This window comes from Neocloeon triangulifer, unplaced genomic scaffold (assembly GCF_031216515.1).
Source record: "Neocloeon triangulifer isolate White Clay Creek 2 clone unplaced genomic scaffold, ASM3121651v1 ptg000014l, whole genome shotgun sequence".
Lineage (NCBI taxonomy): Eukaryota > Metazoa > Arthropoda > Insecta > Ephemeroptera > Baetidae > Neocloeon > Neocloeon triangulifer.
In genome coordinates, this window is record NW_026775556.1 from 8,429,781 (window position 1) to 8,454,519 (window position 24,739).

At 38.3% G+C, this 24,739-nt stretch overlaps 6 protein-coding genes and 1 long non-coding RNA gene across 9 annotated transcripts; all 7 read left to right on the plus strand.

The window, feature by feature from the left end:
• The first annotated feature begins 787 nt into the window (after positions 1 to 787).
• On the plus strand, positions 788 to 12,231 carry LOC132201507 (uncharacterized). 2 transcript variants are annotated; one of them, XM_059627712.1, is made up of 10 exons: positions 788 to 941; positions 7,693 to 7,898; positions 7,951 to 8,034; positions 8,116 to 8,201; positions 8,654 to 8,853; positions 9,571 to 10,002; positions 10,378 to 10,686; positions 10,747 to 10,850; positions 10,904 to 10,962; positions 11,034 to 12,231. In XM_059627712.1, exons 2-9 carry the CDS (start codon positions 7,711 to 7,713, stop codon positions 10,914 to 10,916), a joined length of 1,416 nt encoding a protein of 471 aa, XP_059483695.1. In that variant the 5' UTR covers positions 788 to 941; positions 7,693 to 7,710; the 3' UTR covers positions 10,917 to 10,962; positions 11,034 to 12,231. The 2 variants fall into 2 exon arrangements, with proteins under 2 accessions (XP_059483695.1, XP_059483696.1); XM_059627713.1 differs by having other exon boundaries at positions 7,693 to 7,892.
• A 181-nt stretch (positions 12,232 to 12,412) lies between these two features.
• Positions 12,413 to 14,170, plus strand: LOC132200511 (phospholipid scramblase 1-like). Of its 2 annotated transcripts, none has more exons than XM_059626017.1 (7): positions 12,413 to 12,614; positions 12,713 to 12,829; positions 12,891 to 13,007; positions 13,254 to 13,471; positions 13,535 to 13,702; positions 13,766 to 13,912; positions 13,976 to 14,170. In XM_059626017.1, exons 1-7 carry the CDS (start codon positions 12,515 to 12,517, stop codon positions 14,039 to 14,041), a joined length of 933 nt encoding a protein of 310 aa, XP_059482000.1. In that variant the 5' UTR covers positions 12,413 to 12,514; the 3' UTR covers positions 14,042 to 14,170. The 2 variants fall into 2 exon arrangements, with proteins under 2 accessions (XP_059482000.1, XP_059482001.1); XM_059626018.1 differs by having other exon boundaries at positions 12,719 to 12,829.
• Positions 14,171 to 14,315: 145 nt separating this feature from the next.
• Positions 14,316 to 15,208, plus strand: LOC132200695 (small nuclear ribonucleoprotein G). The gene is made up of 4 exons (XM_059626358.1): positions 14,316 to 14,444; positions 14,609 to 14,631; positions 14,700 to 14,824; positions 15,029 to 15,208. Exons 1-4 carry the CDS (start codon positions 14,413 to 14,415, stop codon positions 15,077 to 15,079), a joined length of 231 nt encoding a protein of 76 aa, XP_059482341.1. The 5' UTR covers positions 14,316 to 14,412; the 3' UTR covers positions 15,080 to 15,208.
• Positions 15,209 to 15,609: 401 nt separating this feature from the next.
• LOC132200008 (peroxisomal ATPase PEX6-like) lies at positions 15,610 to 18,834 on the plus strand. The gene is made up of 11 exons (XM_059625165.1): positions 15,610 to 15,746; positions 15,821 to 16,669; positions 16,728 to 16,939; positions 16,993 to 17,312; positions 17,368 to 17,492; positions 17,548 to 17,706; positions 17,756 to 17,902; positions 17,952 to 18,201; positions 18,257 to 18,334; positions 18,385 to 18,530; positions 18,605 to 18,834. Exons 2-11 carry the CDS (start codon positions 15,823 to 15,825, stop codon positions 18,736 to 18,738), a joined length of 2,418 nt encoding a protein of 805 aa, XP_059481148.1. The 5' UTR covers positions 15,610 to 15,746; positions 15,821 to 15,822; the 3' UTR covers positions 18,739 to 18,834.
• Positions 18,835 to 19,267: 433 nt separating this feature from the next.
• On the plus strand, positions 19,268 to 20,114 carry LOC132200628 (uncharacterized). The gene is made up of 2 exons (XR_009442178.1): positions 19,268 to 19,512; positions 19,836 to 20,114. It is a non-coding gene; the product is annotated as an uncharacterized LOC132200628 (long non-coding RNA).
• Positions 20,115 to 21,144: 1,030 nt separating this feature from the next.
• On the plus strand, positions 21,145 to 22,623 carry LOC132200132 (uncharacterized). The gene is made up of 2 exons (XM_059625358.1): positions 21,145 to 21,327; positions 21,974 to 22,623. The coding sequence occupies exons 1-2, from the start codon at positions 21,258 to 21,260 to the stop codon at positions 22,567 to 22,569; spliced, it is 666 nt and encodes a 221-aa protein (XP_059481341.1). The 5' UTR covers positions 21,145 to 21,257; the 3' UTR covers positions 22,570 to 22,623.
• A 229-nt stretch (positions 22,624 to 22,852) lies between these two features.
• Positions 22,853 to 24,678, plus strand: LOC132200131 (ester hydrolase C11orf54-like). Its single transcript, XM_059625357.1, has 7 exons — positions 22,853 to 23,078; positions 23,308 to 23,406; positions 23,466 to 23,644; positions 23,723 to 23,890; positions 23,945 to 24,041; positions 24,105 to 24,271; positions 24,327 to 24,678. The coding sequence occupies exons 1-7, from the start codon at positions 22,982 to 22,984 to the stop codon at positions 24,498 to 24,500; spliced, it is 981 nt and encodes a 326-aa protein (XP_059481340.1). The 5' UTR covers positions 22,853 to 22,981; the 3' UTR covers positions 24,501 to 24,678.
• The last annotated feature ends 61 nt before the right edge of the window (positions 24,679 to 24,739 follow it).

Consider the following 24,739-nt stretch of genomic DNA (forward strand, 5'->3'; position numbering starts at 1 on the left):
TTCATTTTATCAGCAGTGACAATCAATTATTTAAGCATAAATACATTTAAAGTTTAAAGGGCACATTCAAATTTTTTTATTAAACGATTGTTGTTTTGGCACCAAGGCAGGGACGGGGATTCTTTACTAACAAGACCAGCATTAAGTTCAAGTCCGAGTCTTCTGCTTACGAATCAGAGTACGAAAATTAATAAACGCTGACACCCTGACCTTCATTTTAATTAAAAGGGTTTTTTTAAAAAAAAAAAAATCCCCTTTCTTGCGGGCACAGAATGATTTAACTGTTGTAGTGATTTTAAAGAGAAAGAGAACTAATTGAATTCTTCAACTGTGATAAAAAAAAACTTTGTTGTTTTTAGCAACCTGACCAGCAGATGGTAATCAGCATTTATTTTAATGCTCTGTCCCGTTTTGCATTGAATACATTAACTCAATTAATAAATTAAACTTTTTTGCCCTGGAACTCGCTGAGGGCTCTGAATCAAGGGCTATTGATAATTTACTTTAATGCGCGAGGAACGTTTTTACACGCGTATGCTGACAGCTTAAAAATTATATATAAATGAAAATTTTGCTTATTAAATTTTGTTGATTTTGTGCGATTATATTTTTATAAATTATCCGTCATACATGAAAGGTAGATTGTCCCATGAATTTTATAAATATCTGTCAATTTTTGTACCTCACTGAATTTTTAATTCCCTAAGCCGAGTATGGAGCGCCCTTTTTCGGCGTGTGCGTTGAACGCAGCCGGCCGCTTGATACAAATTTCCGTGTGTAGGGCGCAAGGTCGACGACTATCGATTGGTGGCGCCCAGCAGCAGCAGCAGCAGCGAGGGCTGCAGCCCCGCTTAAAAGCAGCCGCACCACCACCTACGCGCCACAAGTCGCGGAGACGCCACTGACCCCGCGACCACTCGCAAACAACCAACACTTCTCGGGTAAGTGTGTCCTTTGGGGGGTCAAGTACAAATCATTGGCCGGTATCACAGGACGTTTGGCCTGAAAAAGGGGTTGCTAAAAAAAATCGGCTCAAGTTTTGTTTTCGTCGAGCGCGAGAACAGCAAGTGGGCTGTCAGAAGAAAAGCATGCAATTTGTCAAGAGAGAGAAACTCGTTTGTTATCACAAAGGGCGCCTCACTTTTTATTTTATTTTCCTTTTCATATCACAATCTCGTCCATGCATCTTTTCAAAGGTGACGATTCTAATACAAATGCATGCGGTTTTTGCTTCCTTCGATGGTGAAAATTTTATTCAAATTAAATGTAACTTCAGATCTATTCCATCTTTTGATTGAAACAATCGAACACAAAAAAGTGTCACTAATTTTATGGAAATAAGATGAATATACGTTCTAGATCGGTGTTTTGGTTGCAAAGTTAATAAATATATGCAGCCGCATTTTTCTATCAAAATAGCGTCGCGTGAGAGTCAAAAGATCGCGTGCTCCCGACCTTTGGCGAAGAAAGTCAGTTGTGCTCCAAGGGAGACTGAAGGAAATCATAAAAAAGTGGAAATTGTTTTTTTAATACGTATATTTGCATTTTTTTTTTTCACTCTTGAAATGCAGCGGCTTGTTTGAGATAAATGCTTAGACACACTTAAATCTCTAAGGTCCATATAATTTTGATAAATTTAGCAAAAACTGATTGTAAGTGACACTTCATCGTAAAATAAAAGTTCATGTGAGCTTATCAGTCATGTGATGTCACGTCATGGGTGAACGTAAAAAAATTCTTTATTTATATTCCGCTATAAGCTAAAACCTTGTGATTCACAGAATGTTTAGAATTTTCAAGAAAACCTATCATCAAAAAATCACTTTTGTTTCCAAAGTTAAATGATGATTTGAATGACATTTTACTTGTTCCTTTTGATAGGTTTTTTATAAGTAGTATAATGAGGATAATTTTATAACTGCTGGATTCATATTTATTTTAATCCAAGTTAAAAAAAATGCTAAAAAATTTACACTTTTCATTTGTCATTTTTACAGTAAAAAGTCTATTCATTGTTTATTAATTTTTAATTTGTGCAGTTTAAAACTTTGATAAGTCACGTCCAGCAGATTGCAACTCAAATAAAATCCCAAAGTTCAGAAAGTTCAGTACTCTGAGGACTGCATGTGAAACCCTGTGGTTCAAAGAGGAACTCCTTGATTTAATTAAGATTTTCCAGCCTTTGGCACTTCAGTTGCCAAGTCGGTCTTTGAAATCTTGCAGCTTTTGAGAAGTCTATGAAGTTCAGCTAGATGTTTTATCAACAAAATGCAAACATTTCGTCAAAAGTAGCAACGGTTTGGCACTCATTGGCATGCTTATTGCAATAAATGCAGCTCTGAACGGAAGGGGAAAGCTTTTCACAAGCTGGCGATCGAAAATTTCCCAGTGCCGGGCGAAATTATTTATTCAGTGGAAAATGGTGGAACTGTGACCGTAAAAGCTCACTTGCTTGAATTTGTCACTTTCAAGCGAACTCTGGCATTTGGGAGAAACTTGCGAGCGAAATATAAACGTCAAAGGATATAAAATAATCCTACCGTTCGCAAATCCTCTCAAAATGGATTTGGAAAATGATCTCGGGATCTTATTATTTGAAAATATTACTAGGCAGAATTTCTTTCGAGAAAAATCCGCTTATGACGTCAAATCGAGCGGCAGAGGTCAATCAAGAAATTAATTACCTGCGACTGATAACTTTGCAGTTCAGACCAAATACAACACTGCAATTAGGCTGTGCGTGTACTGCTGATTGTGAGAGGCTTTCAAGTTGCTATAGGCGTCATCAAGTCTATATCAGATAAAAAAAAAATATAAACGAAAGTCTCACATATGACAAAAATGAGGTGTACCAGTGATTAATGTAATCTCATTGATCACTTCCCGAGTACCAATTAACTTGCATCTTAAAACCTTGACCCATTAACATTTTTAAACAAAATATAACAATTGAAAAAAACCAAATGATTCTGAAGAAGATGTTTTTGTTAATGTTAAAAAGGGAAAAAAATTCTTGACATTTTTTTTTTAAAAGAGTATAATTTCTGGATCGATACAAAAAGAAAACTTGAATAGAAACTGGAAGGATTATGATTGACGAGCATCCCTGCGAATCCATAAAGGAAAATCACGATGATATTAGGAGCAGCTATATTTTTTATTTCGCGATACTCGAAACGACAGGTACTTCACGGTGGACAAGTAATCGAGTGCCCGGTCGGCACTCTCTTCACATCCTTTTCCTGATATATATCTCGTTTCCATGGCGACGGCCACCTCTCTCCACCGCCTCGATTGTAATTATGTCCCTCTCGGTCCAGCTGTTTGTTTTTGTCAATCTAATCGAGTCCGAATTTCCGCGGCGTCTGATCAACAGATGGTTTCGAAGGCGTGCGCGTTTTAATTGGATCATGCGTGTGCTTGGCGCAAGATCAATAGCCGCCATGCAGAGAAGGGTCATCATTCTCGGCCACTCGATTTCGCCTGGGTGCTGACGAGGCTCGTTTGCAATTCGCCCACGCGCGCAGTCCTTAATTAATTGGCTGGCCGACAGTGACAAATGAATAACGCGGAATTTGACAAGCACCCAAAGCCTTTATTAATTTTCGTGTCATTCCAAGATAAAATTATATTTTACTTTAGATTCTTATAGGGAAGGGAGAACTTCTCAAGAGCATATTTAGGGTTTGCTAAAGGCAAATTTTTCGATCTTGTTATACGTTGGGTCGGTTAAGTTTTGGCAAAGTTGACATAGGTCTCAGCTTTATTTGATCGAAAAGTTTTATGATTAAGAGAATGCAGAGACGTTGCAATCAAAAAAGTTTCCTTCCCAAGGATAGTTAAAGCGAAAGCAAACTTTTCAGGAAGTCAAGGAATTTATTTCTGGTTCGATAAAATTCAAGCAAAATCGTTTATACATGGGCGTTATTTATATTTACGAATGCTCGCTGAATGATTTCTGCGGTCTCGCATTTTTAAAAAAACAAAAAAATCAGATTACTGTAAAATTTTTCCTAGGGTTGCTGAAAAATTCGAAACAATAAATTTCCAGGAAATGCGGCGTGAAAAGCTCTGGAGAAAAGTTTGCCAAGAACGTGCCGAGCGTGCATCTAAAAATTTATGTCGCCAACTTTTGTGTCGCTGGAGACTATTATTCTTGTGCGTGGTGGGCGGGAGGCATTCACAAAGTTAAGTCTCTGCGTCTTTGCGCAGAGTCATATCTTTTCACACAGCATTCGTTCACAAATCCGTCAAAAGCAGCTTCCTCTGCCTAAGCACATTATTTTGCCGTACCAACAAAAGTCCAAACTTATAGGCTCGAAATAGAATTCATAATAAAGAAAAAAAACATGAAAAAAAATTTAGGTAAATGGATTTGGCAGGGGCAGGGCAGTGGTTGGAGAGGAAGTTTGCATTTTGACGTAAATCTCATTCCGGCGCGCAGATTCCAAGCCAGAGGGTGCTTTGAGATTTCATCTCACATTCGCCATTACTCACTTCTTGGAGTAATCGATCGCGAATTCGCAAGAACGGGCAAAGAGAAGACCGCCTAATTAAGGAAGCACTAAAAGCAACCGCTGATGAAATCAACATTTCGCTCTCTCACGGTTTCCGAGACTAATTTCCTCCTGCTCCTTTCGGTTCGTTTTTGCAACAGCCATTGTGTGAGCTTTCGAGAGATGCGAGAAAATTTCGCCGACGCACTTAGCGAGCGGCTTTAGTGGAGGCACTCGAGAATATAATATGAACGACGCAGGAATTTCAGCCTTGTGTTGAAAGACGTAGGCAGCCCGCTCGACGGACGTGCCCGCCCGGTTGCATGAGCAGCGTCTTCTACGATGTCAATGGGTTTTGCCGTCCGGCGAACTGGGTTATTGGATTCGATGAGAAAGACGCGCTAGGAAACGAGATTGGCGAGGCCGATTAAGGTCGACTTCTGTGAATGACTTCATCATTAAGATTATTCTCGATATTAGCATTAGCACTGCGGAAAATTTCTCGAGTTAAAGTGGATTCCTCGCTGATCTGTGTAGGGCAAAGGCGAGAAAACCGGAGAAGGCATCATACATAATCAAGTGAAATAGTTCGAATTAGAATATAAAACGATATTGATTATTTTGCCGAGGGCATTGGAGCTAAATTGCAATTAAAAGCCTCTCCTATCTCATTATAATTGAATTGGAAATTCTTTTTGCTGCAAATAATGTAATTAAACAACAAACATCAAATTCTCCTATTTATATTTTAGTCTTTTAGAATTACTGAAAATAAGACAAATCTTGTGAAATTATTCTTATTGAAAGATTTTCTAAAAATGAATTATTCCAAACCTTTCTTGTGCATAAATAGAAACTTGCACAGCATCAAATTTCAGCAATCTTCTCCTTTCAGAATCTCTGTCACGTAATTGGTAGCTCCGATTTCAACGGAAAAACAAACCTTAATCAAACTGGCTTGCCGGCGGAAAAGTCACATGATCCGCGTGTGTGCTTTTCATCCTTGTTACCCTGTTCGGAAAGCGGCCAAGTGTGCTGCGAGCGTCGTTTTTACATTACATGAGCCCATTGTGCTGCTGCCAGGATTTGCATTATTGCGCCAGCGACCCTCTGCACTCGTAAATCAGCTCTGTGTGCGTCCTTCCTGCTGTTGATCCCGCCGGGCTAGCGGCGCGACCAGTGCCAGATTCGCAGCGCAATATTCTCATTACTTTCTGCTCGGTGCGTTGCTTGCCGCTGCGATAAACAGCCCGATTTATTTTCACCCAAGAGGAATTGACGTCTGCACGCGATCAATATGCGAGCGAGTCTCTGAGCCTAATGGAAAGAAAGCAACTGGAAAATGAGAAAATGTCACCAATGTGACGCTAAAATTATTATTTTTCCTGCAGAAATAACTTTCGGAAATTTATATATATTAATTTCTATGATAATAAGTAATAAGTGATAATTTTAATTTTTAATTTTCTCCCATTGAAATAAAGAAATGTTATACAATTATTTTGATATAATATCACAAAAACAATTATTCCAAGTACCTGTAATAAGCTCGGCATTATTATCCAAGAAAAAAAATGGAAAAGGCCTTATTGCGCGACAAGTACAAAACGTATTGTTGTATCTGATGACGCAAGTTGGCACCCACGCAGAAAAGTAGGAAACGCGCGCGCAGAGATAAAAAAGCAACTGCGTTTTGCAGAACAAATTGTTCCAGTCTTTTGATGAATTGCGCGATAGCATAAAATCTTTTTGCCCGTCTCTGGTGTGGCGCCAGTCTAGTTGGCACTGGGTCAAAAAGCCGCCGCAGTTGCGTCGCCACTTCGACCAACCAATGCAGCGAATTATGTAATTGGATCCTCTCACGAGCGGCGACAATGAGCCGAGAATCTTCTTCCGGCTGTCGTCACGGCATATCATAAAATTGGAATCATTCGAGAGAGAAACACTAGAAAGCTTTTCCTGCGGCAATGCAGCATAGTAAAAAGTCGGAACAAAGCTTTCTGCATTAACACTCGTAAGCGACTGTGAATATTCCGCATCTTGAGGCGCCAGCAGAAAAATCTCCGCAGCCCAATAGTTTGGTGCTTAAATAATCCCTTAAATAAAGAGCGGCCGACATAACAATTATTTTTTCAGGCAGAGATTTAAAATAAATAAATTAGCAAGGATAAAAAATTTTCAAGCATAATGAGTGAATCACTTAACATAACACTGGCTCACAAAATCAACGAGAGAGACGTCGTACGTAATTTTGCTTCAGAACACAAGCCTTTAAATTGCACTAACCTCTTTTAATCTAACCCCTGGGCGCTAACAAGTTACAATGAAGATAGGAGTTCAACCCAGCGGACTATGACTAATTGTAAGATTATGGCCCCTAAGGGATGCGCCTCATAGCTTAACCTGGTATAAAGTAAGCTTTTAAGTTAAGCCATTAAAATGCTTTGAAGCTTTGCATAAGAACAAAAGAAAATACAATTAATTTACGCGTTTCATAGAATTTTGTCTTTGCTGTGTTTAATAAACCAAGAAACTTGGAAATTTTTGCAGAAAATGCTGAAAATTATACTAAATAATTCTTACAATTTCTTAATAAAAATTAATTTTTAAAATTAAAAAAAAATACGTATTAAATAATTTCTAATTTTTATAGGGTTAGAATACAAAATTGGTTAGGCAACAACAAAATAAAACATAAAATAAATGGCGTGTACCATACTAAATTTGAATTCAACATTTCACAAAATATGGGCTCTAAGAATTAATTTTAAAAAATAAAGAAGATTTTATGTAATAAATAATTCAATAAACACCAAATTTTCTGGCCAAATTTATTACCTTGTCAAAACATTTGGTAGAAAAGCAACAAACGATGAAAGTGCTGCCGCCGTTTATGTAACCTCTCAGGACCATCTAGATTTTATATAGTGTGCACTTTCACTATATGCTTGGAAAATAAGCTTTCTCGGCTTCCAGCGCTTGGACGGCACGAGATAATCCCGTGATGCGTATCGCAAAAAACTTTCTCGAGGGAGCAGTTGAGCGGCCGGCAAGAAGCCAAAATCCCAACTTGCTTTCAAACTCCCATTGTCGGAGCCTTGCCGGCTTGCCCGGTCAGATCGATTCCGGTGTTCATGAATTGATAGCTGACGGGAAAAGCAAACATTTTTTTGACCTTTTCCGTCCCTGTTTGCAGAGAAATAACCGCTTAGCTATGCAGCGGGCTCTACTCGCCTCCATGCTGCTGCTGGCTGCGGCGTCGTGGGACGCACAAGCGGCCTCAATTCCTTCCGAGGACGGGACGGACAGTCTGAGGGGCGCCCTCGAGGCCCTCGACAGAAGACAAAGGGCGCTGCAACAGAGACCGCAGTACTCGCAGCACCAACACGCCAACCGGTACAGGTCAGGATCACGAAACGTTAATTTTTATTACTTTCTCAACTCTGGACGTTAGGTACCCTCTAGAGAAGAAGGACAACCAGGTAGACGAAGACTCGGTCGAGCTAATCGCCGACGACGGTCAGCCCGAAGACATTGGGTGAGTCGCGACGTTTAGCATAATAACGGCACTTCTGTAACACGACCGTACATTAACTTTTATACATATTATGCTTTGTAGCTATGGTTACCAGAGGGAGCGTCACGAGGGCAAATTGTCGCCCGAGCAGCTTAAGCAGGCGATGCTTGCCGTACTTAGCGAGCAAGGTTAGTTGAAAATAACTTGTTTGCTGCGAGGCTTGCGAAAAGCATTTCCTCTCGAGACGAATATTTAATTTTGAGATTTGGTCAAGAAGTTTCACGCAACCTGCTCGACTCGCGTGTGGAGCTGGGTGCATAACCTCGATTTTTCAACGCATAGTTTGAAAATTCAATTTCACTCCACTTTGCATCAGACACGATCGGAGGATGCTATTTACAGACGGAAAATGGCGGAATCAATCTACTTAACTTGGAAAAAGGACAAAGAGTATTTTGCTTTCCGCCTCGAGAGCAAGCACTAGTCCATTTTCCCTTTGTCAAATGCCTCCCGCGGCCATACAAATAACAGAGAGTCGATACAAAAGCTTTTTGCTCGTTTTCCTGCCTTTGTGTTGCCTTCCATTTGTCTCTGTTTGTTTACTCGCTCGTCTCCAGTGTACATACAAATTTTCTTGCAGACGACAACTCGGACGACGAGGGAGAGGACTACAGCGAAGAGACGGAGGAAAAGCGAGGCGCCCCCGCATCCATGTTCCGCGAACGCAACCAACAAGGTCGGCAGCACCACAAGAGGTCCTCGCCTGCCGCCGACGACGAGCGCAAGTACAGACGCCTGCTGGCAGCCCTCTGGGATAAATACCAGACTGAGGAGCAACAGGTAATTTGCATGCTTGGGTCGCTTTTTGTCACACGGAGCCAAATGCAAATAAGTTGCTACAGAGCGAATGAATAAAATTTGCATCGATTCAGCAGAATAAGAAAGGGACTTACAAAAAATCGATAAGTGGGTTGGAAGTAAAATAATAAACTTGGAAAAATAGAAAACTCAAACAGTTTGAAATTCAAAGTTTTGTTTTCAACATAGAAAGGAACAAAGGAAAATTACTTTGGAAAATAACTTTTGCAAAATCTCATATCTCACTGAAGTTCAAACTGCGCGTTCATATCGCTTATCTCTTTGGTTACGAGTATGAAATAGCAAGGTGTGATAAAGTGCAATGTGTGGGTGGTTGGTGTCGGAGCCAAGAATCATCCACGCGGTTACAGTTCAGCCGCACCTTTTGTTCAGCCGCCTCGACTCGCAATGATTAATGGTTTTCATTATGGCAGCTTCTATATTGATTTTCACGCGCCCTCACTCTTTATTTGCCTGACGTGGAAAAGTGCAGAGTAAGGCGCGTTAATCGCCATTAGTGTGGCAGATTAATGGATCCTTGCAGGGACAAAATTTATTTTGCGGCAGAAAACCATCTTAATTAATGGCACCAGATAGAACTGACAGTTTTAATTAGAATTGATGACTTATTTATTTCCGAATATGAAAATAACTTTTTTTTGTTTTTGAAATTAAAATTAAAATCGATTTTTTTTCAAGGAACAAAAACGGCAGGACGGATATGGAGGCTACGGTGGCTATGACGGCTACGATTTTTACAATTCTCCCATGGGCTGGGGTCAGGGACATTTCGATGGAGTGAAGCGCAACTATGACGGCTATGGCTATGACCTTTACAACTCGCCGATGGCCTGGGGCGACGGCCACTTTGAGGGCTACAGGAAAAGGAGCGCCGAAGACGACTCTTATTATCCTGCGTACCAACTGCCCAGCAAGCGAATCACGCTGCGAAAACGTAGCTCCGGCGCCCCGTTGCACGAAAAGACCGACGACAAAACCAAAGCCGAGCTGGCGGAAATCTTTGACAAGAAGGCGTCGGCCACGGACAGCAGCCACAAAGCGGTGGCGACCACCGCGAAACCTGCTGCCAGCACCACAGGCAGCGCTGGCAGCACCGCAAAACCGCAACAGGTAAAGAAAGCCTGATATAATTTCAGCAACCGACAATATTACATCTTGATAGTTTTCCTGGTTTTTTTAATTTCTTGGCTCAAGGCTCAACTGTTTTTTCTTTGTTTTAAATGTATTAATATACTTTTTCCCCAATAATTCTGCAGCTAAAATAAATAATAAAATTGGCTTTCTTTGTTGTAATAAACAATAAATTTGAAATCGTATATAACTTTCCTCTTTTCTTTTTAATTCATCCTTACCTGATCCTTACCTTTTTATAAATATAAACCACGAACTATTTCAACAATTCTAAAATCAATTTAATTCCAATTAAACTATTTCAATTATAATCTCAATTCTCATTCAAATAAATCAATTTTGATACTCAAACAGAAGGTGATTAAGAAGAAGTCAGTTGACTGGAGTCAGTATTTCGGCATTGACAAGCGCGGCAAGAACCTAGACGAGATGGATGACGAGGAGCGTAAAATGATGGAACGGTATTACCGCACATTTGCTTTGGCCACCACTTTGAAGAAAAAACGCAGCACTCCGATGGTCTTGCACAGTGGAGAGCCAAAATCTCTCGAGAACATGGATCAGAAGCTCAAGGCCATGGAGGACCTGATTGTGGACGAGGCTGTCAAATTCACTGGCGCACACCAAGGCACCGCTGACCCCGCCCAAATCAGGAAGATCAAGGTTCGTTTGAAAGAGAAAATAATATATGAACTTCTAGTAATTTCAAACCTTTAATTTCAGGAACAAGTTTTGGAAAGGTTAGCCGCAGCCTATAGTTTGGAGAAAATGAGGCAGGCGCTTGTCGAGTTCCGCTCAAGTTTGAAAGGGCACTCCTTAGAGAAAAGGTGACGAATTGAAATTTTGAAAAAAAGCATTAGCTAATTTTTAATTACAATAGGTCTGTTCAGTAAGTTGTTTTAAGAGATGGCTCCGTTACTACACAGCAGCACTTAAAACGTGAGTGCACATTCTTTTTTTTTTTTAATTAATTCAGCGAGACTCAGATTGGATCTATACTTCGTGCGCAGATTTGCTGACGTCGAGTTTTACAAGTGATGTACGCTGACGAGGTCTCACCCTTCAAGCTCTTCTCTGTGAATGGATTGTTAAATTTGGTAAAAAAGATCAAGGAATCCCTGTAGAATTTTATGTAAAAAAATGCAGTGACCTCTTTAGATGCTCCACTTGTAATTTGGAACCCAATGGTTGGGGAAACTCTTCAACAGGCACACGGCTAAATTAAAAATTTGAAAAAAAAGGAAATTTATTTGCGTCGTATACTAACGCGGTGTCTTTTAAAAGTGTACTGTTTATATTTCAAACTTATTCATCGTAGGTGTTCCAAAAACAAAACTCACTTTTGGCCAAATAAAAATTATATTAAAAATGCATGAATTATTAAATGATGTCTCTTTGGTGAATGTGTCAATAACTTATGTGCTTTATCCCAGTGAAACTCTGCAGACGAAAATGATATGGATTGTTTGCACGTGCTTTAAAATCATTAAAATTATATTAAAATCATTTAAGACAAATTAAAATTAAAATAGGTCCAAAAATTAAATTAAAAACAAAATGTAGGCTCTGCTTTCTTTGGACAAAAGCAATATATTCTTGGTCTTCAAAATATTTTACTCGCATCATATTCCATCCGTGGATCAGTTGCAGAATTGCAAAAGACTACATAAAATTGTATTTTTGAGGAATTGGCATGTTCTTAATGGCTGAGCCATTGATTAAATACTTGGTTAAAGTTAGCACCTGTAACTATTTTTGTGCGCATAAAAATAAATTAAATAATAAATTCAGCAGAGAGGAATGACAGGAAAAATGACAATAAATGAGCTGTTGAACACGCGAGAGGTAAATCTATCCTGCAGCATCCTGCCCCGTTGACATCACTAACACATAAAATACAGACTCGTTTATGGGAAAGCCTTATTTTAAACTCAAAAAAAATTCATATACAGGTCGACAGAAAGTAACGTCATATTGTTTCCTTCAAGCTCATTCATTTTTAATTGAAGTGGGAAAAAATTGGAAACTTATATAAAAAGCCGCACGAAATTACATCAGGACCATACCATACCATAACAAAAACATATATATGCACGTTAAAAAAATCCAAAATAAGTATTTAATGTAATTCAAAAAAATATGTTTAAATTCTGTGTACAAGAAGTGAAGCCAGATGAAGGAAAAAACGGAATAAATTTGATCTTGAAAACAAACGCCGCTTTTGTCTTTTATTTTATCTTAAAAATAATATTTTACAGTTTTGGTGGGCGTTAATGAACGGAAAGGTGGACAATAAAACCCAATTGAGCGATGAGCAGTTTTAACTTTATCTTATCGCAGCCGTTTTGAACGATAGTGGTGTCGCTGATCCACTATCAGACCGTTTAGGACCGAGTTGCTCAAATTGTTTGCGCGTGACACGATCGACTGAAAGCTGAGCTTTTGAGAGATTTGCGTTTTGTTTTAAGGGCGTTAGAGTTCCGCCGGGAAAATGACCGACCTCTCCGAATATAGTGGCAACCTCGACGACCTGCGATATGAGGAGCGAGCTTTTTCTGTCAACGACCTCACTCCACCCCCGTCTGAAGCAGGTCAGCCCGGCTTATCTCATAATGCGCGTCTTTAATATTATTATTATTACTGCAAATTGAAAGAGACCAGGAATTTTAATTTAAAAATTTTGCGCAAGACTTAGCTCGAGAGCGGAATGCTGAGCGTAGTGGTCCTCCCATCACCCTGCAGCCGAGGCGGCTTTCAGATGAAAATAGCGAAGAGGGACACTCGGGGTCAACTGGCGTGGCCACAAGTGAGTGGACATTTTTGATTATAATTTCTTGAGAATTTCAATTAACAAACTTTACAAACAGTTGAAGGCAACCCGTGGTCAATGGCCAACATAAGTCGCTATGTCCCTATGCAAGGGCTAGATTTTTTACTTCCAGTTGATTACGTCTTCATTCAGCAAACAATAGAACTGGTCGATTGTAAGTAACAAAAAAATCATATAATGAAATTTATGACTTTGTGACCCTGATTTTAAGAATGTTAACAGAAAAATTAAATAAAACTTTTTTCTGTTTTTTATTAAAAATTAAATAAGGCCAAAGGCTATAACAATCTTTAATTTAAACTTTAACCATGCATAGTTTTGTAAAGCATTTACCTCTCCATCAATTATTTAAATTAACTTTTATAAACTGATTTGAATGAAAAATTATTTGTCTTTCCAGTGCTGTCATCAGTGGAGTCTGAAAATCGTTATTTGGTGAAATCGCGATCCGGAGAAACTATTTTTGTGGCAGCAGAACAGTCTTCGCAATCACAACGACAGTGCTGCGGTAGTTCGAGGGCCTTTTCAATGCGGCTTTTTGACATGAATCGCCAAGAGTCCCTGTCATTTCAGAGATCCTTAGGGGCTTCAATGTGCTGCTGTCCCTGCTGCCTGCAGGTAAGCAATATTTTAATATTCTTATTACCACGGCACAAAAAAAAAATCATAATTTTTAAATAGCAACTAGACGTCTATGCTCCCGGCGGAAGAATTATTGGTCGCGTCCAGCAGGAATGGACACTAATGATTCCGGAATTCTTCATTCAAGACTCGAGCGGCAAAGTTGTTTATAGACTGCAAGGGCCAAATGTTTGCGGCTGCTTTATGTTTTCAGATGCTGATTTTAAGGTAGTTTTTTTTTTAATAATGCTTTTTTAATAAATCAATAAAAATTGCAAAAAAAATAAATAGATTATGACAAAAGACGGATACACGCAAGTGGGGACAATTTCGCACGGCTGGGATGACTTCCTGCACGCCTTTACCCTGAGCATCACTTTCCCAGCTCAAGCAACGGTGGAGCTAAAGGCGGTTCTCATAGGAGCAGCTTTCTTACTTGTTAGTTTTAATTTTAAAACAATCTTAAGCTTGGAATTTTTCGTGTTAAAATTATTTTTTTAGGAATATCTATATTTCCTGAGGTCCAAAACAAAGAGCTGGATGAGATTCTGCAGGCTTCGATGCTGATTTGTATGCAATTTGTCTGTTGTAAATTCTAAAAGCCATTTTTCCTATAAAATTCAAAATACTTATAATTATAGAAGCTTTAACACAATAAAAAATATTTTTAAACAAATACACAAAATAATCAAATGCGAATAATTTTCACGAATATTATTTGATAATCACACCTCCAAATTACATCTAGAAGTTTTTTAACAGGAAAATTAGAGAGTCGATTTCCGCGAACGTGCCTTTGGCGCCAAAAATAATTAAAAATTGCTACCGCCATGTAAGTTGAGCATCGTGGCGCGCTTGCCGGCTTGTTTACAATCAAATCGATTAATACATAATTCTAGTAACTCTGTCCAACAAATTTCTTTGAATTTCTTTCAATCATGAGCAAAGCACATCCTCCTGAGCTGAAGAAGTAAGTTAAAATCTTAGATTTACAGAATTAACATTGAATGCTGGCCAAAAGTGCATTTTTCCAACAAAATATTGCATTTAAACCTAGACCACGCTACGTCGCACGCATCACATTGCCTTTTGTTCAATTCAAAAATTTAAGTGTTTTCCGTCTTTTTGTTTCAGATTCATGGACAAAAAACTCTCTCGTAAGTATTTCTGAGAATTAAAAGCAGCAACTTTTAAACAGTGAGTCTTAATTTTCCAAAATTTATAGTGAAATTGAACGGAGGGCGCTATGTGACTGGCATTTTGAGAGGTTTCGACCCTTTCATGAACTTGGTCGTAGACGAAAGCGTTGAGGAAACAAGAGAAGGACACAAGAAAAACATTGGAATGGTGGTAAGCAAATAAATACGGTTAACATTTGAGTGCTTAAGAAGACGATTCCTTTTCTGGGATAAATGATACATGGGGAACCTCTTTTTAGGCCCTGCAAAAGAAGTTAATGTAATAATTAAAGTTCTGATGAACATACATTTTTTTGTGTGGTCTGAAATGATTATTAAATTTGTATTTGAAAAAATCTTTTTATGCTTGTTTCAGGTCATCCGAGGCAATAGCATTATAATGCTGGAGTCTCTGGATCGGATTTAGCTAACCGTTGATGGTACCTTTACTTTCTTGTGTGGATGAGAAGAAAATGCATTTCAACCCATTTGTTAATGATTGCGTTATTGTAGAATTAAGTTAGACATATTAAGATAAATAAAGAACAAAATGTAATTCCCGTTTGGTTCCTTGAAGTCTTTACACCTTTTATAGTCACATCTATTCTAGTATTTGAGGTATAAAATCTAAGATCCTAATAGTTATTATTAAATTTTCAGATGTGTTTTAATGTTTAAAATGAGATTTTAAACACCTATAGCAAGGATTTGAGAAGCCATTTAATCACATTAATTATTTTGATATTTCATTCTATAAATAGCAAAAAAAAATTGCAGGAATGATGGTCTCAAACCCCTCAAACTATAAAGGATGTCTTCTATAATAAAAAAGCGCCAAAAATATATGATTTTCCACTTAAATACTTATTTACATTCCTTTATCCACCTTATATCCAAGCGGTCCCTTCTTCTCAAGCGGGATATCACGTGACCTCCAAGCATGCTCCTTTGTTTACATACACACATGGAAAGAGACTTGAACCACGCAGACCATAATTTTGATAATTTTCCTCTTTTTTTTAAAGGATTTGAACAAAATGCAATTGATTGAGTATTGATTGTAAATTATTGGCTTCTCTGGGATGATTGTTAAAGTAAAGTATAATAATAATAATCGGAGCAATTAGATTTAAAATATTAACTTATAAAAGATTACGCTTTTTTACAGAAATGACCATAAGCGGTGCTAGTAATAATTCAGCGAAAATCGAAGTGTTTCTCTCTGTGCTCAAGTATATCGTGAAGGTTGTTGCTCGAGTGAGAATGGCAGCACTTGAGAGAAGGGCTAAGGTTATCCCTGTGTCGGTACCTTCAGAAATTTTCAAGGACTACCTGGCAAATGAAGAATTGGACGAAAACCACTGCGTCATCGTTCATCCGTCCGTAGCTGAAAGCTTGAAGATCAAGGATGGCGAATGGGTGTGGGTGCACAACTCGGATGAGCAGCAAAATATGACCAAACTATCCACCTCTGATTTTGTCCGCACTGACGAAATGATTTTGCCGGACGCACTTTTCTTCAACGTTTCTCGAGGAGCTTGCGACAACGACTACCTACTTTTGTCACCCTCTCTGATAGAAAAGCTTCCAAAGGCTGTTTCTTTTGACCTGTCTTTGCAGAAATATCCAACAGGCTGGGTGGCATCGGACATCGACACCCTCCTGGCAGAGTATTTCAAAACACCTCGGCCCGTCAGCATTTCAGATGTCTTCTGCATCTCGATACGAAACTACGCACAGGAGATGTTCTACTCTAAATTGAGCCAAGATTTAGAGTCTGACGTGGTGTGGTTTAAAGTGGAGAGCCTTGAGTCGGCAGGGCAGCAAGTGGACCCAAACAAAAGATTGTGTTTTGAGGCATCCAGACAGCAAACAAGGGTGGCTCTCGTCCCGTCCAGCGGAGGGGGAATCCCTGGAAAAATGGATTGCTTTCCTGGACACCATCAACAGTATCAGGAGCTTGAGAGGGCTATCAGGCTTTATCTGGATCCAAAATATTTTAAGGTTTTACATAAAGGTGTGAATTAAAACAATAATAATCATTACAAAATTGATAATATATGTTGCAAATTTAGGCAGGGGATTGATTTTAAATGGAAGAGTCGGCTGTGAGGAGCTTTACCGGGCTGTTGCCAAGAACTTGGGACTCAACTTGATTGTAAAAAATTGCAGGGAGCTAAACATGCCAACTGGAAATGTAGGACAAATAGAAGGCAAGCTGAAGCAGTTGGCTGCTAAGGTCACAGCAAACATTTCTCCGAGCCTCATCGTATTTGAAAACATAGATGTAAGAAGCATTATATTAAAACTGAATTTTATTTAATTGAAATTTATTTTTAGGTGCTGGGGCATGACCATGAAAGTTCAAGTACGGATGCAGAGGACTCGAGGTTAACAATGTGTCTTTCGACAGTTCTGAATTCAATGCCTTGCGGCAAAAGTGTTGTTCTCGGAGTAACTGCTAGACCAAAAAACATAGTCCTCTCTATCAATCGCACTTGGCTCTCTGCTACAACTTTGCCTCTTGAACACCCATCAAACCCAGAGACGTGTTTAAGACATTATTTAGCTCGAATAGGATATTACCAGTCTGAAATTCCTATCGACGTTCCTCGAATGGGCGTGAGGGAAATGGTGCTCTTAGTGAGAGAGGCTGTCAAGTAAGTGACATGATTTAGCTTATGGCGAACAGACTATCACTTGAATTTAGCACAGGTCAAAGATCCAGGGATTAGTAAATGAATTGGACCTGTTCATCAAGGGCGATTATAAATTTGAAGAAAATAGAAAAGCTAGACTTGGTGAAAAAATAGATGAGCAATATTGGAGAACTGCGCTTGGTAAAATTAAATTTTATAATAAATAATTTTAAATTACTGACAGTTTTGCTTGCAGAGAATTTAAAGATTTGCAGCCAAGAAGTTGTGGCTAACATTCCAAAAGTCTCTTGGGAGGATGTAGGAGGACTCGAAGAAGTACGGAAAGAAGTCTTGAGGACCGTGTCCTTGCCAATAAAATTTCCATTTCTTAGAAAATCTGGATTAAAACGCTCAGGTAAAATTATTTGGCAATGTAATAAATTATTTTAACAAAAAGGGGATAGGAATTTTGTTATACGGTCCTCCCGGGACAGGGAAAACTTTGGTGGCTAAAGCCGTCGCAAGCGAGTGCGGACTTAGTTTCATTTCAGTCAAGGGGGCCGAACTTCTGAGCATGTACGTTGGCCAAAGTGAAGAAAACGTCAGAGACGGTAAATATGTTTTTCAGTTTAAAAGAGGCTTTTTAATGAGTAAATTTAGTTTTCCTGAGAGCTCGGCAAGTGGCACCCAGCATTATTTTCTTTGACGAACTGGACGCCCTTGCGCCTTCCAGAGGGCAAGGAGGTGACGGAGGTGGAAATGTTTCTGACAGGGTAGTTTCTCAATTGATGGCAGAGATGGATGGGATCGAACAAAATTTGCATTCGTCTGGAGACAGTGCTCCTGTTTTCGTTATGGCCGCAACAAATAGGGTCGATCTGGTTGAGGCCGCTCTTTTGAGGCCTGGCAGGTTTGTCATAAATCTATTTTTTTTTCTATTTTCTAAAAATTGATTTTTTAAACAGATTTGACAAATTAATGTATGTTGGTCCCTGCAAAAGTGATGAAGCAAAGCTTGGGGTTTTGAAGGCGTTGACTCGAAAGTGAGTTAAAAAATAAACCTATTTTAAAATTTGTTATAATGAGAGTCTAGGTTTGAGTTGTGTGACGATGTGAAACTGGAAATTGTGATTGACCACCTGCCAGACGTCCCGCTGACGGGAGCTGATTTGTACGGTGTGTGTGCTGAGGCGTGGAAGAATGCGCTCAGAGAAAGAATTGTTCAAATTCAGCAAACAGGTAAATTTTTATTAAATGATGGAAATTTTAAAACTATCCATATAATTTGAAATTTGAAATTTTTTATCAAATAGGCAAGGATGACAAATCCCCAGTTAAAGTTGGTTTGGATAGCTTTTTTGATGCCGCTGCAAACATGCGAACTTCGGTCAGTCCAGAGGAATTAGCAGCTTACGAAAATGAAGCCAACAAACAAAACATTCAGTAACCTTGACCGTGAAAAAAGTTATTTTTGATTTTATTCTTCATACATGTTTTAATAAAATTATATTTTATTTTTTGATTAAAATTGTTATTATTTAAAGTTATGTTGTATTATTTATACGCAAAACAAAATTAATATTTAATTTCCAAATAAATCGCAAGAATTTATATGATAATTAGCATATTAGATTGAATAATTTAGATTGGAATTAAAGGAAATCGCATGATCAAATGCAAATAAGTTCCCACGCTTTTTGGTTCAGAATTCAGAATTAATGGCAATGAATGAATCGAAAAGAAAAAAACAATTAATATAGAGGGCGGCAAGATGCTGGCAGAGCGTTTGGAGCGCCCTTCACCCCTATGCTCGGAAATTATCTGACATTGAAAGAAGAGTCACTTGGCTCAATTTACTATTTTACACCGGAGCCACTCTCGACGGCTCGCGTGCAACAAGCTGCCGCTGACCCCCATGACAATTATTCACATTATTTTCCACCCGCCCGCATATCCTAGGCGGTGTGCAACACACCCCCGGTTGATTCCCACCCACCCTTATCGCATGCATATCATATCGTCGTCATGCCGCGCGAGCACCCCTCCGCTATTTAAGCTCGGCCTCGCGCACCGGCAAAGCGCACTTTCGTTTCCGTCTCCGACCGGAGCGGGCGAAGCGCTGAATCATGGTGCTTCCAGCAGTTTTCGACCTCCACCCTGGCGAGTCCAACTGACCCCAGGGTGGCACAATCAGGAATGACCTCTTCTCAACGAAAGCATGGTGAGTGACAGTTATACATGTTTAAATTCTTGCAATTTTAATTTTTTTCCGGCACTTAAATTTCCGAAAAAGATTATTTTATAAATTTTTACAAATTTAAAATATTTCGTTTGCTTAAACGTTATTGTAAATTTTTCATTACAACCTCTCTGCTTTAAGAAAATAACTTGTATTTTTAAATTATGCTTTTTGATGCGATTATTATTTTGATGAAAAACAATTGTTTATTCCGCGCTTTTTAATGGCTATAAACTTTTTTTTTTTAATCTAAAATTATTTCATTAGCTAGCAACTAATATGTTATTTCCCTGTTTGATTCTCAGGTTCCATCTGCGACGAAATTGACGCAACCTATGCTGGCGCCGAGAAGATGACAGTCCTGCCTCCAAAGGACATCAAGAGAGGATGTCGATATAACAACGTTGATTTTTGTGATTTTTATTTTGTTACTTTATTATAATTTTATTGTTTTTTTTTTTTACTTTAATTTCTTATGATTTATTTTATTTTTCGTTTCTTTTTGATTTTGTAGAGTTTTGTTAGTTTGAAACCATAACAATGTGTGCCCAAAAATCCAAATAAAAAAAGAGTGTAGAATGTAAGACCGGTGAAGAGAATTGTAAAACGGTAATACCAAAGATGCCTTAATCAATACACCTTAAGTGAGACATAACTTGGAACTTGTGTCATGCGAGAGGTGGATAAAGAATCGTAAAATATAACAATAAAATGTAACAGCTGCTGCTTAAAAGATAATAAAAAGAACGTTTTTATGCGTTGTGTACCAAAGAATCTTTAAAACCTTTTTATTACATTTATAAAATTTTGCCTTTTTACTTCAAGTGAATAACAAAAATTTAATAGAATTAAATAAAGACAAATTTTTTTAATAAAGGTTAGAGGTATAATACAGAGGTATAAAATGTATTAATCTTTAAATTAAAAAAAAAACATAACAAGTAGAATTATATAGTTTTTCCAAATAATCAAATTCTTTGTTTTGACTTTTGTGATCAATAAAGACTAGACAGTTCGATATTACGCATTTAATTATTTTGCCTCAACAAGTGCAGACGTACGCGTCCCGTCGGTCCTTCCTGCCTTTCAATCGGGCCGACGAGAATGCATAATAAATTAGGCCGCGAACAAGCAGCGGAAACGCTCTTCGTGGGAACCAAGTTAAAAATCAGTACCCGCCAAGCCGTTGTTAAACCGACTAACAAGGGATGCACCGAAAATATTATGCAGAACAGGGGGTGCGAGTGAGCGGACGCCACAATCATGCCGGAAAATCGCGCTCACCGCGCGGAACGGTCACTTCCTTTGATTTCCGAGTCTCATCACCACCCCTAATTAAAGAAAAATTCCACCACCTGACTCGATCCTGGATTTTTATCGTTTTTATTAAAATTAAATATTTTAAATTTATTTATTCCATATCACGGGACCCGCGGGCCTTGGCCTGTTTGGCATGTTGGCGCAATTATCCTCAGCCTGGCAAAAACAATTTACTAAATTGGTCAATAACACCCGCATCTTTTGGCGCTTTTGCACTCAAAGGTTAATTAATGCGTGAGGGGCCTAAGCAGAGCAGCTGAAGGATGCACGTAAATTCCAGTCAAAAACAAAGGTATTAATTCAAAATAATTCTTAGCCAGGCACAGTTTTGCTCTGGATTTCAACTGAACAACAATTCATTTACAAAAAATTCTGCTAAATTTTAGAAAAAGATTAACAGCTGAGAAATGAAATTGAAATTAGGGTTTGTGATTTACTTCTTTTTATTCATTACAACAGGATCATTTATCAAAGCAGGTACGTGAATTCTTAACTACATTTTTTAATACTTAAGGAGTTGAAATGAAAAAATATTAAAAGTATAATAGGTAATTTATCAAATTATACGGCTTAAAATGATAGCCTTCGTCAGAAAAATGTAATTAATTAAAAAAATATATTAAATATTATTGGAATATATTTAGTAAATTTATTCTTCAATTTTCTTAATGCGCAATTAAAAAATTAATTTATTCCATTTCTTGTTATAATTCCTGAAGTATATAGATGCAAATTGTAAATCTTAATGTTAGATACATTATGTAACAGTTACATTGATATTGTGCTTGATGCTGTTTGTTTTTTATTTAAATTTTCATTTGTTATACATAAATTTGTTTAATCCTTCTTTCTTTAAATGACAGAATCCCTATGGCTTCAATTTATATTTTTGAATTCCGCTGAGGTTTCATTAGTTTGATTAATATCGTCTGAAATATTAAAAACACACTATTTATTATTTTAATCAAATTTACGATTTGATTTTTTTTTTGTCCTTGTTTTATTACAAAAAAATATCCAAAAATATATACTAATATGATTCTAAGAAAACTAAAACTAATAATCACCTGATCAAAATAATTTGAAATTATAATATGAACCGATATGAACTACGATTTTGCAGAAAATGTGACGGAATCAACTGAAAGCACGACGACGGAAGCGATTCCGCCGCCGCCTCCAGAGGAAGCCGCCGACGAGGAAAGATTGTTGGCGGACAAAAAAGCTGGACTTACCTTTCTGGATCAAGTGCTGTCCCTGACGACCAACAACACTTCAGCCTCAGTGCAAAATCGCTTCGGTGGAGATGCTTCAACCTCGGGAAGGGCGAATGGCAGTGGCACCACCCTGAGCCTCGACCTGACAGATCCTGCGCAGCGGTCGCAATTCCTGGAGGAATTGATGGCTCCTGGCACGAGTGGTAGTTACGCGACCAGCAACTCATACCAGCAGTTTGGCAAGACGGTAAACTACGCGATCTCATTGTCCTACGCGCCCTTGCAGCCCAATGTTGCGGCCAACATTCGGCAGGGTGGCGAAATCACGACCACGACCGAGAGTACTCCTGTCGCAACCCCAAAAACAGCAGGAGAAGGACTGGAAGGCCGGTGGGGTTTTGGAAAGGAGCCGTGGCCCGCCTGGAGGGGACATTCTTATTATTACCCTTATTACTACATTCGCAACAGACCCTCGTTTTATTACCCGGCTTTAGATCATTGAAATTTTTTATTATAATTAAAATAAAAATTACGCAAGTTTAGATTATTTATATCGCTTATCGTATTTCATTCTCGCAAAAACAAATCCACTTGAAACAATTAAAAATTTTGTCTAGTCATTTTTTTGCCATTCATCCAGTCAAACACAATAGACAAAAGACTTTGCGGAAATTTACGCAAACTGTCAATATTGAATAGATAAAAAGTGGTCTCATGAAACGCACGTTGCATAACTTACAGGCTGCTATATCTAGCAGACCAGACCAGACACGTGCATTTGTTGTTCGGTCGACGCCCCTCTTTTGCGCTCCGCTGTGCCAACACACGTTTATTCTTTCTTTTCTTTTAACAAACTTTTCAAAAAGTCATCGTTGCTGATAACATCGCGTATTTAAGAGAGCGTCGGGACTTGAATGTCACAAATTGAAAACATGAGTGTCATCCCGGAGAGCGAAGTTCCCGTGCAGAAGAAGAGCTTGCATGTTCCGCAGCTGTCGGAAATCACAGATGGTAAAATTATAAATTGTTTTTTTAAATTTAAATTCAATCAGATGCGTAGATCAATATTGTCCTTTACAAAATTTTGTGAAACCAATTAATTGTTTGAATATTAATTCTTGGAAATGCTCTATAATAATTGCATGAAATTTCTTTGATTATTTTTGCTGAATTTTTTCTGCATGCGCACAAATAAAATTGTTTTAAAATTAACATTAACCAGAGGATTAATTTTTTTTAGTGCTCCAAAGTGGGTTGCCTTCTTATTTTTCCGAGGTCCAAGTTAGGACGGTCGACTGCCCTGATTTGACTCAGGAACCTTTCACCCTGGCATGCGAAGGTTAAATTTTGCTAACTTTTCTTTAGAAAATAATTTATGTTATTTATTTGTCCCCCAAGGTTTAGGAGGAAATGCCCGCTTGTTAGATGTTGGTGGTCCCCCGTACCTGCTGCCGTTGGTCCAGAGGCAGAAACTCTACGACATGAGCTACTTTGGCTCATTGTCTGAAATGCCCGGACGGTCCTTCATAATCGGAGCCGGCGCAGGTCCTTGGCCTTACTACAATACAAATTGCGAGGTTACATTTTAATTAAATCTTATTTCTTTTTTATTGAAGTCAAAAGTTTTGTCAAAATTTAAATTATATTTTTTTAAGATGATTGCTAATCTGCTTGTCGAGTCAAAAGTGCCCACTGTCAATCAGACCTGGACGGCCAGGGTGAGCACTGTTGATGGCAGCTGCATTGCAGCTCAAGTGCCAGCAAATGAGTCGCGAAACGCTCTGCTGGGCAACTTTTACTGCTCTGAAGGTCTGCCTGGACAGGTATTTTTCTAACTAGATTTTTTTAAATTTTAATTATAAAATTATCCACAAAAGGTGATTGAAATTGAATGCAAAAACAGAATTGGCGTTGATGACTTCATTGCAAGCATCAGGAACGTTCTCAAAAATAAATATGGAAATCTTCCAGTTGGTAAAGTTTTAAAATAAAACAAATATTAATATTTTTTTTTAAATTATTAACTTTTCTTTTGAGGAATGGGAGGTGTTTTTGTAATGAAGGCTGGAATGGCAAGACAGCACGTAATGCCAGACTTTTCCACGGTTCCTCTCGAAACTGACGATGAACTAAACAATTGGTTGCGTTTTTATGAAATGTCTGCTCCACTTGTTGCTCTTGGCACGTTAATTTCGACTGATCCAGTATGAATATAATTTATTATAAAAGATGAATTTGCTTCAAACTGATAATTATCAGAACATGGATCTGCGCGTCCAGCACTTCCACAGTTTCAGCAACCACGGTGAGGCTGGACACTATCACAATGACACGCAGCCAGAAAATGCCCATTACCTGGCATACTTAGGGGTTGCCGATTACATCTACCGTTTGGACAGACCGCTGGTCACCCATCAAGTTGGCAGGGATTGATCAAAATATCCTAGCTCATTGATTGTGCCTTTGCAATAATTATAATTATGTTTAACTTTTTATTTTGAAGATTATATTTTTGTATGCATAAAATACTATAGAGAATATTTTGTGATTTTTTTTTATTTTTTAATCTGGAATTCAATAAAAATTAAAATTAAATATATTCACTACTGGATATTTTATAGAGTTCCTTAATTTTCATAGTTACTCCACCTTTCCCTTGAAGTCAAGTCTGT